The sequence below is a fragment of the Trichoplusia ni genome, chromosome 11 (assembly GCF_003590095.1).
Source record: "Trichoplusia ni isolate ovarian cell line Hi5 chromosome 11, tn1, whole genome shotgun sequence".
Taxonomy (NCBI): Eukaryota; Metazoa; Arthropoda; class Insecta; order Lepidoptera; family Noctuidae; genus Trichoplusia; species Trichoplusia ni.
The window spans coordinates 138,574-157,869 of record NC_039488.1 but is presented as its reverse complement, the minus strand read 5'-3'; the positions used below and the strand labels follow the sequence as shown (position 1 = coordinate 157,869).

Genomic DNA, 19,296 nt, shown 5'->3' with positions numbered 1-19,296 from the left:
CATTGTGGGTAACTAGCTTTATAAGCGCGACATGCTCTTATTATTACCCAATGAGTTCATTTATCGTCCATGACAATTAACTCAAATAAATTCAAAATTAAATAGATACACGTAACTTAATTTAGATTTTTATCCAAAAAGATAATTATTAAATACAAATTCTGCAAGTAAATGGTAACCTTTTTGATATCCGTGTAACTGTCACGTCGCCGATGACATTTCTTTCGGTTGACAAGTCGTAGGGGCCGGCCCTTGGGAGAAATTATTTAGAATGAATCAAGGAGGCGGCCTCGCTTGTTGCGCCGTTTGCAACGAGAAAACTCATCGGAGGTGCGCTCGATGCCTGAACGTTTATTATTGTAATACGGATCACCAACGTCAAGACTGGAAAAGACACAAAAGTGAGTGTGCTTCAAAGTTACCGAAACAGGGTTCAAAAAGCGATAATTCAAGTGAACGCAAAATTGTTGATGAAGAATCTAAGAAGAAAGTGAAAGACGGAACTTCCAACGTCATAGAAGATAGGCAGAAGGATATTTCAAAAGAGGGTAGTAGCGTAAGACATTTGAATAAATCTAAATCAAAAAACGTTAAAAATAGTGTTAAAGAGGGTACGTCGGACAGTGTTAGTAAATACAATTCGCACATATCAACTGAAAACGTTAAACAAAGTGAGGAAGGCAAAGCGAAAGCATCGGGACACAATGACAATAGTGTAATTTCTAGTGTAGTGTATACAAACCGCGATTTAACGAGCAGTAGTGCCATAACATACGAGGGCTCGTCCGAGCAGGAGGTGTTGCGCGAGTCAGCGCAACAGCTCAGCACGGTGGACTTCGCCACGCCGAGTACCTCTAATGTGTTACGTGCTGTGAACAGGACAGACACTGCGAAGATGCCAGTGCTGCCAAGCTACGGGCCTGAACAGGGTACCCGCGTCAAGGAGTACCCTGAGGCCTCACTCAAAGGCAGCGGGGCACCCTTTAATCATATGCCTAATAGTTACTATATGGACCCGAGTGACTCTTGCTATGAGATATGTCATCGAGTAATCAGGGACATGACACAGTATGGTGTGTGTGTGCTCAACAATTTCCTGGGCAAGGAGAGAGGACTGATGGTGTTAAATGAAGTGTTAGATATGTACCGATCGGGAATATTCACAGTAAGTCTTTTTATTCTATTTTAAAACTTAATGTTAGGTTTTAACCCGAGTGTCGTGTGACATAAAAAGTAAACTAAGTGTTTAGGAAGTAACATAATGATAAATAGTTTACAAGGTGAGGTTGTAAATAGCTGTTCACTAAAATATAATCAAGTTTCATATGGAATGTAACTCATACACATTGTTTACACTGATACAGCAAGCTAATATCATTCTTTGTATAAAAATTGATGATTTATGCCCAAATCTTGAAGACATTAAAAGAGGCCTGTATCCAGCTGTGCACATTTATATTGTTATAGTTTTCTTTAATTGAAATTGATTGTTACATGTTTTATTATAACAATATAATATTACTTGTTTTGTCAACTTAAGAGGGACAGAAATGAATTTATCATCCTCTTTGGTTAATAAAAACCTGGAGTACTTAAAAGATAATAAGTAGTGTTGTTATAAAACAATGCAATTTTAACTTTATAAATGATCTGTCATGAAGTATGCCAACAGTAAAACATTAAATATTTATCTTCTAACCAGACAGCAATAATTTTATTACTCTTATCTATGTCAGAAAAAAAATATGCTTTAGTTTATTCCCCTTTCTGTACTAGATAGTAGATGTTGCTCTATAGATTACTGCTATTAAGACAACTTGATTTAATTTTATATTATGACATGATCAAAACACCAAAGTAATGAAAATATTAATCCTCTTAAATATGGGACCATGTTTATTAAAAAACTTTTATTGTTGTGTCCCAAATGAATTCCTTTCTGTTTTATACATGTTATTAAAAAAAGGTTTTTATACTATTTCTTTATGGGGGTTTTGTAAATCCATGATTAAGTGACTATTCTACAAGAGGTGGAGAATTTTCTTTATTCAATATTTTTCCTTGGATTTCACTTCCAAATTATTCAGCATTTAATTTTTTTTTAAATTGCTAATAGAGGCACTTGCTAAGGGATGGAAATAATGAAATTAATATTTCCGTATTAGAAACAATTACTTATAATTATGTGGATATTAATAACTAATGTAAATTAATTATTAAAATTAAGTCATTAGGTAAAAGTTTAAAATTACATGTAGGTAAGTTGATATTTATAATATTGGCTTCTACTAATTGCTAAATATGAACTTGTTTATACATTTATTTTATGGAATAATTGGATGGATTTAAATGTTAAATGCTTTTAATGCCTAGCTGTCTTTTTCAAGTATAATTTTAGTACAATCACATATTTTAAGTTTCTTTTATCTTCAAAACATCTTCGTTAGAGAAATGTAATGTTAATATATTGCTGTTATATGTTGCATACATGTGCTTCTATTTATTACACTTGAAAGCAAGTAAGATACAGTGTATAAGTTTTTACAATTTCGGGGGTAGTTTAAAAAAAATAGTCTGCAATTTCAGCATCAAATTCAAAAAACTTTAGTGATTTATGCTGTTACAAGGATTCATTTGATTCTAATTTTTTTGTCATAACTGACACATCACCACCTAACAAATTTGTATGTTACAGGCAGGTCAGCTAGTGTCCAACCCTGCAAGTACAGAAGCGCAGACCATCCGAAGTGACCTTATCACGTGGATTGATGGCAAGGAAGCCAACTGCCACTACATCAGACAATTAATTAGTCAAGTAAGTGTTTTCAATGTTTGTTTTCTTTTTACCACATCAAAGTCCATCTAAACAGCAATTCTTTGCATTTATCATCCATCTCTCCTCGTTATGATTTTGATGTATGTACTAAAGAACGAGTTAAATTCATCCCAAGACCTTTGGTAGTGATTTGATTTTTATTGCAATCGTGATTAACTTTTAAATCATTAACTTAGGGAATATTCACTATTCACAGACTGCATGTTGAGCAAAATTTCCTTATCTCTTTGGCTAAGGCTGTTAGTATCAAAATTCCTTTAAAAACATACAACCACTATTACAGAACTTGTATGTAGCGTAAGAAGTAGTACCAAGGTCAGAATACAAAAAGGAAAAGCTTCCGGATGTTTTGTGACTAATGTAGTCTGAAATAAGAATAATGGGTAATGTAGCCCTTCGTACGTGACCCGAGACACACTCCATCGGGATATAATACAGGAAAACAGTTAGCGATATAACTAGGAGTTTATTATTATTAATTAATATTAAAATTATGTAGTAGGAATGGTGAGAGTAAATGTATTTCGAGGTATGTAGTACCAAACTACCTTTCCCGCTTTCCCATTTGTAATGATTGTTGTAGGTAGGTTAGCCTAGTGAAATTGATCATTTTAATTATTAGTCCATCTGAAGTAATTATTGTAAACTCCTTTAAATTTCGTTCCTATTTTTTTTTTAAGATCCCTGAATGTTTTCTACTTGCGTGGTGTTTTCTACTTGGTGTCTTGAGATGGTATTTGTTTGTGACCTCATATTCAAGAGTTTAGCGGTTTTCGTTAGTGTCGGTATGGCAAAATTGTAAATATATCTTGTCCAATTATATCCTCTTCTCATGTGGTATATTTATGTCTCTAATCCTTAAAACTTGGAACAGCTGTCACTATACTTAAATACACTCAATGTACGATTAATGTACGTACAAGAATTCATTACAATGCCTAGATATAGTGCTGGACAATTAGACAGTGACTGTTTGATGACTGATAATACTCCCTTTGTCCAGCGAATGATAAGTCATAACCGCAATCGATGTATATTAGCGGATAGCGCTTGTAAACATGATTATCTATTGACAAGAATAATTATTCATATAGATAGGGATTTAGCGGTGTTTTAGGCGGAACCAGCCGTCATAAAGTAGGTTTTAGTTCGAGATAGACGCCCAGTTAATGTTCAGCGAACTATTGAAGATCTTCAAAGGTACACACAAACGAAACAGTTTAGAAAATTATCGCCGAGTTAACAAACACAACTTAAAGATGTGAGCAAAGCCAGAAATCGGATAATAATTCTTTAAAAGTAAGTAATGTCTCTTAATGAAATGGACAAGCCATTTTGATACCCGACGATTATATTTATTCTTCTACGACGCGTGCCTCTTAACTTATCCATCAGTCAAGTCGACTATGGATGCCCTTCATTGACTCGAAATTTCTTAAAATTACCAAAAATTTCTTTGACCATTTATGAAGTAATTACAGATTAATACCAAGTCTTGCCAAGAATGTCAATGATAAACAATGCATAATATGTGCGTGTCTTAAATACCTGCAAGGTCTAAAATCCGGATGGTTTACTTTCACCGGGGGCCGGCCGGCTCTGGATCATATTACTCTTCATGTTACTGCGTCCTTAGTACATCAATTTAAGGATAATAAGATCATAGAGATGAAATAGTAATTAAAGTATTGCATTCGTGAATCCTGGATTGGTGAGATGCAGTGGTATCTGGGGAACTGGTACTGCATGCGTATTAGAAAGGAATAGAATTATAGTTAGTATGGTATGGTGGTATGTTTAATACCACCTTAGATATTTTACAGTAGTAAAAATGAATGACCGCACTAATGTATGAAAAACATTCGATCGTCTTTTGTTCCCAAAAATTCTATAATGAATACCTTTTAGTCTGCCTCAAAATCACATCACCCTACGTGTGCTACAGTTTTAATAACTATTAACATTCTTGCTGTATATCTTTTTATTATAACGTAACCACAAAACGCCCGTTTGGGGTCACTATAACCGCAAGTCCTATAACAACAGAATCTACTCGTGATGTCACGTATTGTTTACACAGGTTACCGACTTTTGTAGTGGTCAGGTTAAATCTGGTCGCGTCATTTTGGAGTGCGTAAAGTTGCTAAGTTAAAATTAAAAAGTTGTCAGTTGCTTGCTAAACCCTCGTATCGTTTTCTTGCAAATCTGCACAATATAGCCACAACAACGTGCAAAATGTGGGCGGGGTTGTATAGAGAAGTTATGCTTTTTTTGGCTCAAATAAATAATATAACTGGTGACTTTTTTCCCTTGCAAAGCTTACTTTCTGACAACTTCGTTATGCAGCCGTTTTTTAACGTGTTCCACTTCTAGGTCCTTTGAATTGTTGTTCTGAACTTTCAAGTACTTGTAAGGATTTGAATGTTGTGTAAAGAATATACTCTCTTAATAGCATAGGACTTCTAGAGAAGATTTCGTTATAACTACGTAGGAATAGGAATCATTGAGAATTTTAATACTTTTGTGATGAGTTACATGCAATATAGTAAAATCTTTAAGAAATCGATGCAAACAGTCGTCAATTACCTATTTATCATTGTTTTCATGATAAATGCTCCTTAGTTATCACAATTATGTGTAGCCGTCGTTTTGACCGCGTTGCGACAACATGCTAATTGCTGTTAAAATAAAACAAATGAGTTTACTAAAAATAATAATTATCTTTGAACTTTCTGCGCAACAAAATTTACAATTGCAGCCAGTTTTTTTCAGCCAGAATTTAAATAGTATTCCGTAGAGGGAATCCTGTCTTTTTTTTTATCTGACTACCCTTTTGGAATTTGTCAAGATTCACTACATATAGTCCAGCTGTTGCGCTAAGTCTAAAATCTGCTGTCCCAGCGTAGTGATTTTCTCCAAACTGACATCGTGTTCTAATCTCGCCGGATCCCTCACACAAAATCAATACCTTCGCAAATTCTTTAAACATTACGCATCACAGATAACTGTAATATGTATCAAACCTAGAATAAAAGAGATAGCAGCTGATTGTCCATATCTCAAGATTTGGAAGGCGCCACACATACGGACATAGCTGCCAAATATGATGACGTAGGATTTGCTCACTCGACCTAGTTTTTGTATTTGCCTTTTCTAATGTCTTGTTTGCCATATTATATTGCCTGATTAAATATAACAATATTATACTTTTTGAGTCAACGTATTCGTGAGATGCTCTCACTTACCTTTAAACCTTTTCCGGGCCCCGTAACATAGCATTTTGCATGTATTTTGCATTTTGTGACTGCTCATATTATGATGTTCCGCGTTTTCTTTTCCACAAAGAACGAACGTTCTCATTACATTCTGCAAACTCGATCAAAACACAATTAATGCCGTCTGTTTCCAGGTCGACAATATCATACTGAGGGCAAACAAGATGGCCAACAATGGGAGAATGGGGGACTACGTCATCAACGGCAGAACGAAGGTAAATATTGATAGACACTCAATGTAAGACTGGATTGTGTGTTTGTCATGTGTGTTGACAGCTAATGAACGGAAACTTGCAGTTATTGCATGGGAAAATGAAGAATTACTATCGTATGGAGACTACCTTTTAAGTCTGATTTTATTGTTTTTGTAACATCTTCGTCATCAACGTCTTCTTATGTTTTAAGTGTCAAAGTTTTTGTTTAATGAATGATAACGACGGTAATTAGCTTACAAAATCTGATTATATTATAATTCAACTAAACAAAACATATTTTTATGAGAAGATGAGAAGGCACGTCTCGAAGGATGCAAATGTTTTCGTTTCGTTTCGTTTTCTTATTTTTATTTTTTGCTACTCTTAAGCGTATAATCATATCAATGTAAAACAATCGTATAACCGATAACTATTTACTCTTGTTGCATACGTTGTATTTTTACCCAATTAAAGACAAATAAAGATGCTTAAACATATACACAAACAAAACGCCCAAAGCTCCGGTACTTTGGAATAAAATCAAAATTTCATCGACAGCCTTGGAAGAGCGAAACTTTCTACTTAAGCCTTAATGCTAAGTTATGTTGTTAGATGACACATACTTTAGACGCTACATATATTATAATACGTGTAAACCATATGTTAATTTTATTTGCTTAGCAATAGAAATCGATTGACAAATTCCATAAGGAGTTGATGTTATATCACGATTTTCAAGTCATTCTGGTGTTGTTGATGGCAAATCATCATGACTGTAGTTTCCAGTTTCCCCTGGCTTAGAAGAAATGTACTAGATTATAAATTTCTCGTAAATGCAATACGCAGTTACAAGAAAAAAGTTTTTTGGATGAATTTCATTATCAATGTCTTAATTAAACTTTTTTGTATGCAGGCTTTACATAAGACCGTAATCCTGTTTATTATTATCTGACCAATTGATCAAGCCCGACTGTTAATCATCATATTATTCACAGCGCAAAAACGAATCGCTGTAACGATGATTAAATCCAACAGTTTTTCCACATTGCATAATGTTCACTTGTGAAATTGCGCGCTCGTTCATTCGAGTTATGAGTATGTGATTGTGAAGTAGCATTGCCGACCTCATCTAAATCATCAGCGTCATTATTTATGTTTAGAAATCTTTTGTTGAAACTTCGAAAGATGCTTTCAACATGATACAACTTGAGTGTTCTTCATAAGTTCATTGTCACTAGATTGAACTTTCAAAGTATACCGAATGTGTCTAAATTGAGTCACTATTGAATAAATTGAGTCTTCGAAGAGTTTTTTTTTTTAACTTCTACACCGCATTAGACTGCAAATTATAAAACCATAATTAAGTATGTGTAAAAGTTTTGATGTTTCCCTTTCTGTGGTTTAAAATATACCGGTGGCAAGGAGCTAGGTGAATACTATTCTACTAGTTATACCAGTATTCATTTTCAGTCAGTCAGTTGAAAAATATCGCTTCGTTTTTTAACAATTCTATATTTTTTGCAGCACTTGGCGTCTATAAGAAATTCCAATATTCAAATTCATTTTATTATTAACAATCACGCGTTGCTTTTATAATTTTTTTATGTATTATAATTTGTTTATTGACAAATAATAAGCACGAAATGATATCATTTTCGAATTCAATGCATTGTCATTAAGCGTCATAACTTGTCATATTTTTTTTGTCATGGCATTATCTTGGATATTGCATAATATAACATTTCATGAATTTAATTCACCTCCGGCTAGAGATTAGGTTTTTTCATGCAGCCCATCTGGTATGGATCAACAAAACTGGGTATAATTCTGCTATTTTCAATAGCTGATGAATGAATGGCCCTAATCATCTTTCTAGCTTTTTCCCTTTCCCAGATACAGTACAGGTCAGCTTCCAAAACTTCTAAACCTTTGGGATACTATATTTGGAGTGTTGCCTACCTGACTTCCACAACTCAATTATCTATCAAAGTGATACCGTTGTGTAACGATCCGATGTTGCCTATTACTCTAATTTCATTAAAAATATAATTACTAGTCTAGTTACCTATTTCTAGTCTTTATAAAAGCCTCATACAATGTTCATCCCAGGTGTTGCATAGAGTACATAAACGCAGAGAATAAGCACTAAAACCAAACATATGTCTGAAACGAAATCTTATCTAGTCAATACACCTGTATACAGTTCACTTTGACATCATACTTTCAAGTTGTTTTATTATCTACCTAGTATTATTCATTAATTTATCTTGGATAAAAACAACACTAAAATTAACCTTATTTACTTAAGATTAAGGTTTGCTTTTGAATACAAAACTATGTTTCAGTCTTTTGAAACCTGGATTTATGTTAATACATATTAAACTATTAGGGCCAGTGTACCAGTGCTCCCGTTCTTGGGTGGCCAATAACTGGGTCACATAGAAAATATCACGTAGGCCCGACGACCTATCATGGTTACACACATTTTAAGAGTTTGGATTTTATGGATTAAATATACATATATTTTTAATATATATAACATATTAGGAGGGATATAGCAATACATCTGTAATCTTTAATTGCTTAAGTGATAAAAAAAATATAAAAAAATACCAACTCTATACTGTAAGGAGTTCTGTAGCTTTCTTCAAGCTAATATAATTTTATCCTTAAGTAAATATAATATAAGTTTGTATGACCTATTTTAATAAGAATGTGGATATACACAAATAATTTGCAGCTAAGAAAAATCTAAAATTTAAAATATATAAACGGTGAAACTGTTTGTATTTAGATCTCAGATCTAAAATTTAATGAGGCACAGATAATTAATACTATACTACAAAGTTCTATTACAGCGTCTATCTTCCTAAGTTCAATAATGAATGAAATTGACGCTCTAAATATTTGATGAAGTAGTAATACCTACCCAAATGTTTCTCTAGGACAGGCAACGCACTGAACAACCTAAAACATTGATTACTACAAAACTATTTCGCCTCAAACGTTATCGTTATCATTCGCAAAAGTAATATCGCGAAGGGATCGGTTTGCACGATAAAAACCAAAATAACGCGCGTTGGCGCATGCGCCGTGGAGGCGTTGCGTACGTGACTCGCAGCATGGCGGCGGAGGCGCGGGGCCGCGGGGAGGGGGCGACTGTAAACATTAGTAAGAATCGTAAGCGAATCCCACGCCGACATCCCTCTGTTTACAAACCACAAACTACAAAGACAAACTATTGTTCAAAGTATAACTATCATAGTTTGGTACTCGCCTCCTTCCGTACTTCTCGAATCTAGTAAGAATGCACAGGTCTTGATTGACTGGGTGCTGTGTTGACTCTGGCTTTGAAAGCGTTTAATTTGCAGTGTTATGTTCTGCTAAATATTTGATAATTTAATGTGGATTGTCATCGGAATTTGTATTTGGTTTATACGGATTAGTTCTAATTTTATCATTTACTGTTTTTATTTTTTACTAACATTTGTTTTACCAATCTACTACGTCACTTAATTTTGCCGTGATCCTTTATTGTTCACAACTTACTGAATATCAATTCTGCAAAGTCCTTTTTTGAGTGACACAATTTTTTTCTACTTGCTGGGAAAAATCTTTCAACCATTGAATTACAACGACATCGCTAGTTTTACTTCACCACCAAGATATGTTTTACAATATCTTGTCCTTAAAACATTATTACAAAACAGGATATTGAACCTTTAGCAGTTACCTTCATGTTTTAATTACTTATTATCAACACACGGTGTGTCACGTAGTTGGTTGACCATTACATCATTCGTTTATCAACAATACACATGTTTTTGAAGAGAGTGACCATTGTTTTATATGTATACAAACGTTCAGAGAAATTATGCATCGAGAAAGTATAAGCAATATCGATTAAATATGTCTTATTTTAATAATATTAAGTTTCTAATAATAAAGATCATGAAAAAGTACATTTAGCGCATGTTGTAGTAAATTAATTCAAATGTTCTCCTTTTGAGTACAAAAGCTTGATTCTATAATCTTTGAGCATCTTTGCTTTGTGATTTCCAACAGGCCCAATAGAAAAAAGGTCGCACGTGCTTCAAAAGGGCATTCATCGCACGCCACAGCGACGAAATAGTAAAACCTTGAGAGATTATGTTTCGACGAATTTGTGGGACGTCCAATAGATTGTGTCTTGTATTTGTAGAGAACTGTAATTGTGGGAATAATTGTGATAGGTAGGATAATGTGAATACGAATGTATGTAAAAAAAGCTGTAAGAGGAATATTGGCCATGTTGCAAAAAATAATGTGCAAAATATTACACCTGCCCTTTTTTTAATTATATTCAATTATCATCTATAGTTGTATGATTCCGGACAACTTTGGCCAGTAACATTTTGAAATAGAAATAATTTGTAAAAAAAATATTGCAGGCAGACAACAGTAGGGCAGGTGAAGCTAAATAAAGCTTTTAATAAAAAGGGACAGATTCGTCGTATTTTGTATTTACAAAGGTTTTAGTCTCAAGAAAAGCAAATTTTCAAATTGAATAGAACTTCGACTAATGAACATTAGCTTAATTATATAATAATATGAACCTCGACATTGTCAAAGGTTATCACAACTTGGATTAGTTGTAAACCCTTCAGTTACATAATACTATAATGGTTAAACATTCGGTAACATGTGTTTACAAATAAATCAATTTTCAATGTTTAATAATATAGTCATAGTTAACTAGCTGTACCCGCAACTTTGTCCGCGTGGAATTTGCCAATATCATTTTTCGTCATTGGCCTAGCCTTTTCCCAACTATGTTGGGGTCGGCTACCAGTCCAACCGGTTTCAGCTAAGTACCAGTGTTTTACAAGGAGCGACTGCCTGATCTGACCTCCTTAACCCAGTTACCTGGGCAACACGATACCCCTTGGTTAGACTGGCTGTCAGACTTTTTCAAGCTTCTGACTACCTGTAACGACTGTCAGAGATGTAGGAATAACAGCCAGGACCCACAATTTTACGTGCCTTCCGAAACACGGAGGAACTCGTTATGACAAAGATGGTCACCCATCTACGGATTAACCGCGTCAAGCATAGCTTAACCAGATCAGTTATTTGGCAAGATCACTTTTTTCTGGATTAAAGAATTTTCTTCTAACAATTGACGAGAAAAATGCAAGATTAGATCACAGACAAAATTTAATAAAACTTTGAAAAAAAGGAAGTTAAATCAGTGTTGCTACACCTTAATATTGTTATCAAAAGAAAAGGCCACGTCAAAAGTAATAATGAGTAAATTAAATATATCAGATTAATTTGTAACATATTTACTAACATCCACATGTTATTAAAGGAAAGACGGCTTTGTACGAAGTTCTAATTATAAACTGTGTTTAGGAAACCCCAAACGTCAGTTTTGATTCAGATACAAATATTTTTGTTTTGCACTCTATCAAGGCAGGAAAAATAAATTGTGATTGACCTAGAAAGGTCCACACGTAAACTGAATTATGGTGCGTTGACATAATTTTGTTATTCATTACCAAGACGTAGATTTTTTAGAATTTCGACACAAATAACAGTCCAAAGAAGTATTCTTCAAAGAAATGTATGTAATTCATTCATTGCCATATTGAATAGCTTTCATACTCAGGCTTTAATCCGATTAGCAGGTGGTTTTTTAATGATTAGAACTTAGAGGACCGACCTTCTTGGAGTATTTAATTGTAGTTGTGCATGCATGACAATGCAATATACGACAAAGAGCTGCGTCTCTTACTCGACTCAATATTTCATTCCTTTGCCGAAAGGCCCTAGTACATTCCTTATTTTCGGAAGCTTCTTAAGTTAGCATCAAGCTATTAAGTATATATAAACAAAACAATAAACTAATTCTCTTATCTCACCCTCTCGATGTGTAAAAGTACACGTATGTGTGCGATGATATCGGTGTATCGTAGGTGCGCCGGCGTTGATCACAAAAATTCGCGATATACCTCGTTTTTGAAATCTTAGGTAAGTACTTGACATACTTACATATATTTAACGTGTGTGTCATGGTAATACGTATAATAAACATAAGTTAATATTACAATTTTGTCTACAAATCTCCGAATTTGTTGAAGCTTTATACAGGGTGTTAATTTGACGACCGATAAAAATTATGGAAAATTTCTACTGTTTCCTAGACCATCGTAAATGAAATTACATACTTAAATAAAGTTCTCCAGTGCCTCTAAAGATCATCACATAAATCATCTCACAGTCCGCTAGTCGTAGATAAACATTGAGTTTTATCTATTCCAACAGTCATCTATTGTGTGGGTCATAGATGATTTCACTGTTTTACTACCGACGCGATGTCATGAATAGCCCATATAATATCTATCTGAACTTGACGTATCAAAATAATTTTTCATGCCAAATAGTGCAGCAATTGCAGAGTTTCCAGTAAAAACGATACAACTCCTCCTAGCCAAACCATGAACTATGACTATTAGTTAGACATTTCATTAGGTCTGTTTTTTTTATTGCATACCATAATTTTACTGTCAATTATGGACCCTGTGGGGTCTGTCATCTTGACCATGGACAACGCACTTTCAATTAAATAATCAGCTGAGCAATTATCTCATATTTATGTTTGTGTATCAGCTTTTTTTTACTCAAATTTAAAGTAACCATAGGTTATCATAATATTACACAACATTTAAAATATTTCAAAAATATCAAGTATCAAGATTTTATTTTCAACAGTATTATAACAAATTTTGTTCAAATTTATCAGGGCAAAGGTAACTTTATGTACATATTGCCGTAGATAATACTTTATAAACTAGTATTTTTAATTCATTCTAGAAGAAATCTTAATTCATTCAACGTGTTACACAAATCTGATAACAAGTCTTGATAATTTTGCACTCTGATGATGTCATGACTGACGATGTAATTTAACATTCCGATTCTAAGCTTATCGGTTCGAGGAAGAGTTTATTAATGAACCATTATTGATAATAAACATACTTAAAGGATTTTGATATAACTAATGATAAATCTTATCGTAAATAATTTGACTTTTTATTGTATGTACTTTCTTTTAAATATGGCATCGACCTTCATGCTCCTATTCTTATTCCTTATTTTTCGTTTAGCGCAATGCTTGATGCTTTCTATTCGGAATAATATCGGTATCACAACTATGGTTTCGAAGCGGGTTTTCCTCATTTATTTTCCTTCCTGCAGGAGTATTTTCCTTTCTGCCATTTCTTTTCCACTGCAGGCCAAAGTCTATCCACTCTCCTTTCATTTCTCCCTGTCCACGGCTATTATAGTTTCTGTTGTAGGAGTTAAACTCACCCCTAGTCATCAAGGTGTATCCACCGAGACATTTTCATCCTTAACCAGAATAAATAGGAACTCTTCAAGCTAAAACCACATACCGTTTATAAGCCGACGTTACTGAATGAGACCACCCATAGCGCGATCTATTCACCAGTTTAATAGCTCCGACGCGTAGTTATGTGTTTATATCGAACACGTGTATGCCATACAAAACATAACGCTTGTCAAATTTACTATAAACAAAACTTTCTGAACCGTTAACCTAGAATATTATAGTGCTACTTCCTTTCAACAGAATTTAATACATTCTAATTTTCGCATAATTTTGTTTTCGTTTTTTTTTACTTTTACTTCCTTGCTTATCAATTATCAATGTTTTAGCAGATTTTAATCAATTTCATGATCAATTCACAATATCATTGTAAGTAGTTTCGCATCGGTATGGTTATTTTACTTCTATGACAAGTATTTCTAGCAAAAGTCAAACAGATGGTCAATTTTAAACATACTCGTATAAGTCTTGCTCATGAATTATGATTACTTAGCATAATAAAAAAATACGTAGTATTCTTATATCAAATGTGATGATTTCCTCAGGCGATGGTGGCGTGCTACCCCGGTTCCGGCAGTCACTACGTCAAGCACGTTGACAACCCCAACAAAGATGGCCGCTGCATCACCGCCATCTATTATCTGAATCTCGATTGGGACGTCAAACGATACGGGGGACTACTCAGGTAAACAAAAATAATAAAAAAATACCCACAACAATACAATAGACCTTCTCCGCCATTTTTTGTTTGGGGAGGGTAGTCGAAAAGGTCGTTCACCTTGCCATTAAAGGCCAGGTGACGCCATTGATCCAGAACAGCTGTTAATGTTTTTTTTTTGTGTTGACGCTTTAAACCTGAGAGATCGCGTCTAATGTAAGGTGTCGAGAGATTAAAATGCATTTGTTTGTTACAAACTATGGGCTTTTTTAACATCTGTTTATCTTAGAAGATTCACAAGGTTGTGAAAAATGTTTCATGGATAAAAAAAAACAGTGCTGATAATGATTACTTCTTCTTGGTTTATTTTTGTAAGTAACAAGAGGATGATCGCAGGTTTTTTGAATATACAATATTTTTCAATTCTTTTTGGGGTATGCGAGTGGGATGCGAGTGGCTTAGTCAAACCTCACTAAAACAGCTTTCTTGTGTCTTACTGCTCGTCACAGGCTTTATTAGACTCCATACTTCTGAGAGGCTTACATTTCCACGCAAACTTCATAAATCGATGTTATTCTGCTACCATCACCTCGTTACTTTTTAATATAACGTTATTTATTAATGTTCCACAGAGTATTCCCCGAGGGCACGAACCAGGTGGCGGACATAGCGCCCATCTTCGACAGGATGCTGTTCTTCTGGTCCGACAGACGGAACCCTCACGAGGTCCAGCCCGCCTATAGTACCAGGTAATTACCTGTTCTTCATTACTTGATGTCTTTTTGGTAATGTTAATGTGTTACTACAAAAGTAGTTTTTAGACAGTAGGAGCCTGACAGTTGACACCCCCCTCCGCTCACCCCAAACAGAAGAAGTCATGATGACTTCCCATCCGAAGAATTATTTATTTATTTATTTTTAGAGAAGGCTTACGGACTTAATTACAATGTTATAGATAATGTTTTAGATCCTATCCGCTGACTCCTTAAATACAACCCGTTTATTTCTCAAATTTCGCTAGCTGTAGCTACCTTCATTAGCTGTAACATAAACAGAATTTTGTTCACCCAAAATACGTGCTTTTGAACCACCGTCATTGAAAAGGTAAAACAAACAAATTATGATATGTATTAATATTTTGAAGATTAACCTAATCCTAAGCTTCTTACGTTTACAGATATGCTATCACGCTGTGGTATTTCGACACGCACGAAAGAGAGGAGGCCCTCAGAAATTACAGTGAGTACTACATTATAATCACATAATTATGGTTAAAAATTAAGCGTTATCAAGATTCAAACAGGATGTTTTACCTTATTCACATTTAAAAATAACCTGTCGTAACAAAATTATACTCGAAGTACCATATGCCCAGCTGCGGGCCAGTTGTAGACTTGAATTATAAATAAAAGATCATCAAAATCATTTCGTAGCTTTTACATGCGGCACCACTCGTTGTATCTTTTATCGCGGTTTAATTATTTTTTTCCAAGACTGCCTATAAAAGCAGGACTGAACTGGTTACATATCGACTTATTTATGCGTAATATCTACAACACTCCTTCAAATTATTAATAGACTTGTAAAGATATGATGCTTTAATTGCATCGTACTTACGCTAGGGAATTACCGGCTGTTGTAAAAGGAGGAAAATGTTATATTGCAGACACGAGTCTTTTAACACAAGTCGTATCCTGTTACTCATCGATCGTAAACTTGTTTGATTATTTACTGCATTGCCTAGTTTATTTACTAACATATATATGTAAACAGTAAAACAAGTAACATTGTACGAATGACGTCAGTTGTTGGTTTTTGTTTGTTTTCTTTGTAATTAAGTAATACCTTTTTTGTTCTGAGGAACATTGAAAAGCAATGTAAACTTGAAATTACGTTTTTTTTGCAATTCACACTTGTTATAATTGGTGTAAAACACCTAACAGGTCCAGTTTTATTTCTGCGCATGTAATTTATAGTCGGAGAGCTTAGGCACCATATCCTTTCATATTGTATATTAGTGAGTGAAATGAGAATGAAATGGTTTCCAGGCAGATGATCTGATACAATCAATACAAGTATTGAAGTATTTGCCACCAGGGGCGCTAGTGAGCCATAAATGCCTCTTACTTAAAATTTATAAACTCGTTGTCTTTTCAGAAGAACGCGGCCAGCCGTCATCTAGCAAGTGATGATGGGTCCCGTGGGGGTCGGCCCCCCCGCTGCCCGCGGCCCTCCCCCGGCCTGCCTGGGTACCAAGTACCGGTGACTGCAGATCGTAACTGCTATATTATAGTTATTGTATACAATGTCTTTTGGAAAACCTCGAGTATATTTTGGAAATCGCTTCGATGTGAATAACTTTATCAGTAAATTCCGAAAAGAAATTAGAGTTGTTTTTCCGTATTTTGGTCTGCTGTTGATAATTAAAGGTATATCCACCTCATTTTGTTATTTGTTTCATAGAGAAAATTGATCATTTTCAAGCAAAGAAGTGTCACTCGAGATATAATCGGGTTTTTTTAAAACGTGTTGTATATAATAATGTTTGTGCTAATTTGTCACGTCAATTGATACTACTACTGTTGGAAATGCCTCAGATTTGTACCAAAACAACTGTAATAATATTTAAAGTTTTATTTCATTCAGATGTCGGTCATTGTGTTAAGACAATGGCTGGTGTCGTCTTAGATGTTTTTCACAGAGAGTTTTATACAATTTTTTTTTAATACATCCTGTTTTATTACAGAACTTTGCTTAGGGTTGAAGATTTATTGTTATTCACACAGTAATTATATTTAAAACATTTTGTATCCGTAAATTCAACAGCCATCTAACGTTTTGCTTATCCAAAACAGATAAATTGATTTGAAATTTTTACTTTTTCTTTAAATTCTAAACTAACAGTTGTTTTGTTAAAACACAAGACTGATTTTAATATTGAATGTGTCATATATTAGGTATTTCAATTCCTGTTATATACGCACATAAAAAACGATTTCCGTGCTATTTACAGATACGTTGACAATTAGCGATATGACTGCCTCTTCTAGGCTTACTGACCAAGCAAGTGATTAGTGAGGTAGCAACAAAAGTTAATGAGTGTAGTTGTTCTGATTTGAAAATGCAATAGCCTTATTCCCAACTTATTCATGAAACATTGTTGCTAATTGTACTTTATTGAGTTACTTACTGCAGTCCTGTACTAAATATATTATTTGAATGTCAACCGACATCAGAGTCATATTTTAGATAGATAAATAGATAGTTCTAGATAAATATTGATATTTTATTAATGTGTGGTTATGTTCGCCATGCCTATGAAGTATTAATTTTGTTGTGTATTTTATTGGAGCGGCCATCTTGGATGATTCGTTTTCGTTGGCGCACGTAAGGCTGTGTCTACACTAGATATGCGAAGCGATAATGTGCTGTATAAGGAATAATATAATTGCTTTATTTACCGAAGTCTAAGTTAGATTAGGTATATGAAGTAATTCTATTGGTTTTCATGGAACATATTCTACGCTATGTATACCTGTGGAAACGCAGCCTATAGGAATTATTCATTGTTTGAGCTAGTTCACTGATGTTTTGTTATAAATAATGTTATAATACTTAATTGAATTATTTGTTTTGTGGCATCCATTTATTTCTTTTATCTATGAGAAGTAATGTGTATGTCAAATAATGAGAAATATTTTTGCAATATAATTAAAAGATAGAAAGTAACGGTTCTTCCTGTTATATTTCTAATTGGTAAAAAATAATCTCTTTCATTCATATTTTATGTATTAATGTGTATACGTTATATTTTTCTGTTTTCCTTACTTGTTGTTTCTTTATCTTTTATATATTTATTTTATTTCTTTGTTTATTTTTTTTAATGACTACTTGAAGTGCGTCAGTGGACAGTGAGAATGGCTAAGACTGAATATCAATTCGACACGTGTTTATGAGATTTATTTCAACATGTACATTTTATTTATTTGTTTTTATACTTATTTGCCGCATTGTAAATATTTATAATGTTATTCTGGATAAATTCTATTTTACTCAGATTTATTTAATTGTTTTCTACTCAGTACCGGTTTTTTTTCTCTGTCGTCTAAAATGTGTGTGGACCTCTTTACAGCCTCCCTTCCTACGCTGTTGAGTCCACACATGTTTCCACCGCCTCGTCTATTAAACTATGATGTATTTACCGTCACAAAATACTAAAGTGACTGAAGAAACAATAAAATACCTCTTGCATACAGTTTTACATGGAATTGGTGTAAATAACGAAACGATGATACATAACTTTATTTACGTTAGTTGTGTGTTAAAAGTATTCTACTTTGTACATGAAAGTGTATTTTATTTCTTGTTCTTTACCCATTATAACGTTAGTCCTAAGTTGTGTAAAAATAATCAGTTACTATAAGCCGTGTGATGTAATATTTTAGTAGATATTGATTTTGTATATGCTGTATGACATGTTGTCCGACAAAAATGTGTTTGTTCGCTGTTAGACCAAAACGACTCGTGTTGGAGTCATCAATTATTTTGTGGACAGAGCCTGGTATTAAAATTTTACATTGTACTCCATCTTTTATTTACAATAGACGTTCCAAAGAAATTGGTCCTTATGCCGCAGTAGTGGCGCCACTGAGGCCAACCCGAGCATCTTCGGCTATTATCGGCAAGCTTCGGAACATCGCTCGATTGCTACTTTACCACTGCTGCAAGTCCTTGTTAGGAGCGAGGCTGTTGCCTTAGCTGTGGCATTCTTAACCATACTTTCTTTTGCCTTATTAATCAGTAGAAATATTTTTCAAAAGCTTCTAGCTCCGAACAAGACCGGAGTTTAGAGATTCGCTTAAACCTTTATTGAGTTTTAAAATTGATACCTTCAGTTGTATAAAGTAGGCGTATTTTGACGGAATTGATAATAACTTGACAAT

The 19,296-nt window shown here is 34.1% G+C and overlaps 1 protein-coding gene across 1 annotated transcript; it reads left to right on the top strand.

The window, feature by feature from the left end:
- Nucleotides 1-212: 212 nt before the first annotated feature.
- On the top strand, nt 213-18,935 carry LOC113498492. The gene is made up of 7 exons (XM_026878500.1): nt 213-1,165; nt 2,696-2,815; nt 6,246-6,326; nt 14,241-14,380; nt 14,986-15,102; nt 15,531-15,592; nt 16,511-18,935. The coding sequence occupies exons 1-7, from the start codon at nt 272-274 to the stop codon at nt 16,540-16,542; spliced, it is 1,446 nt and encodes a 481-aa protein (XP_026734301.1). The 5' UTR covers nt 213-271; the 3' UTR covers nt 16,543-18,935.
- Nucleotides 18,936-19,296: the final 361 nt, after the last annotated feature.

Coding starts and splice junctions, on each gene's coding strand:
- LOC113498492 (XM_026878500.1), top strand. CDS start 272: ATGAATCAAGGAGGCGGCCTCGCTTGTTGCGCCGTTTGCAACGAGAAA. Junction 6,327..14,240: donor TCATCAACGGCAGAACGAAG/GTAAATATTGAT, acceptor TGATTTCCTCAG/GCGATGGTGGCGTGCTACCC. Junction 15,593..16,510: donor GGAGGCCCTCAGAAATTACA/GTGAGTACTACA, acceptor TTGTCTTTTCAG/AAGAACGCGGCCAGCCGTCA.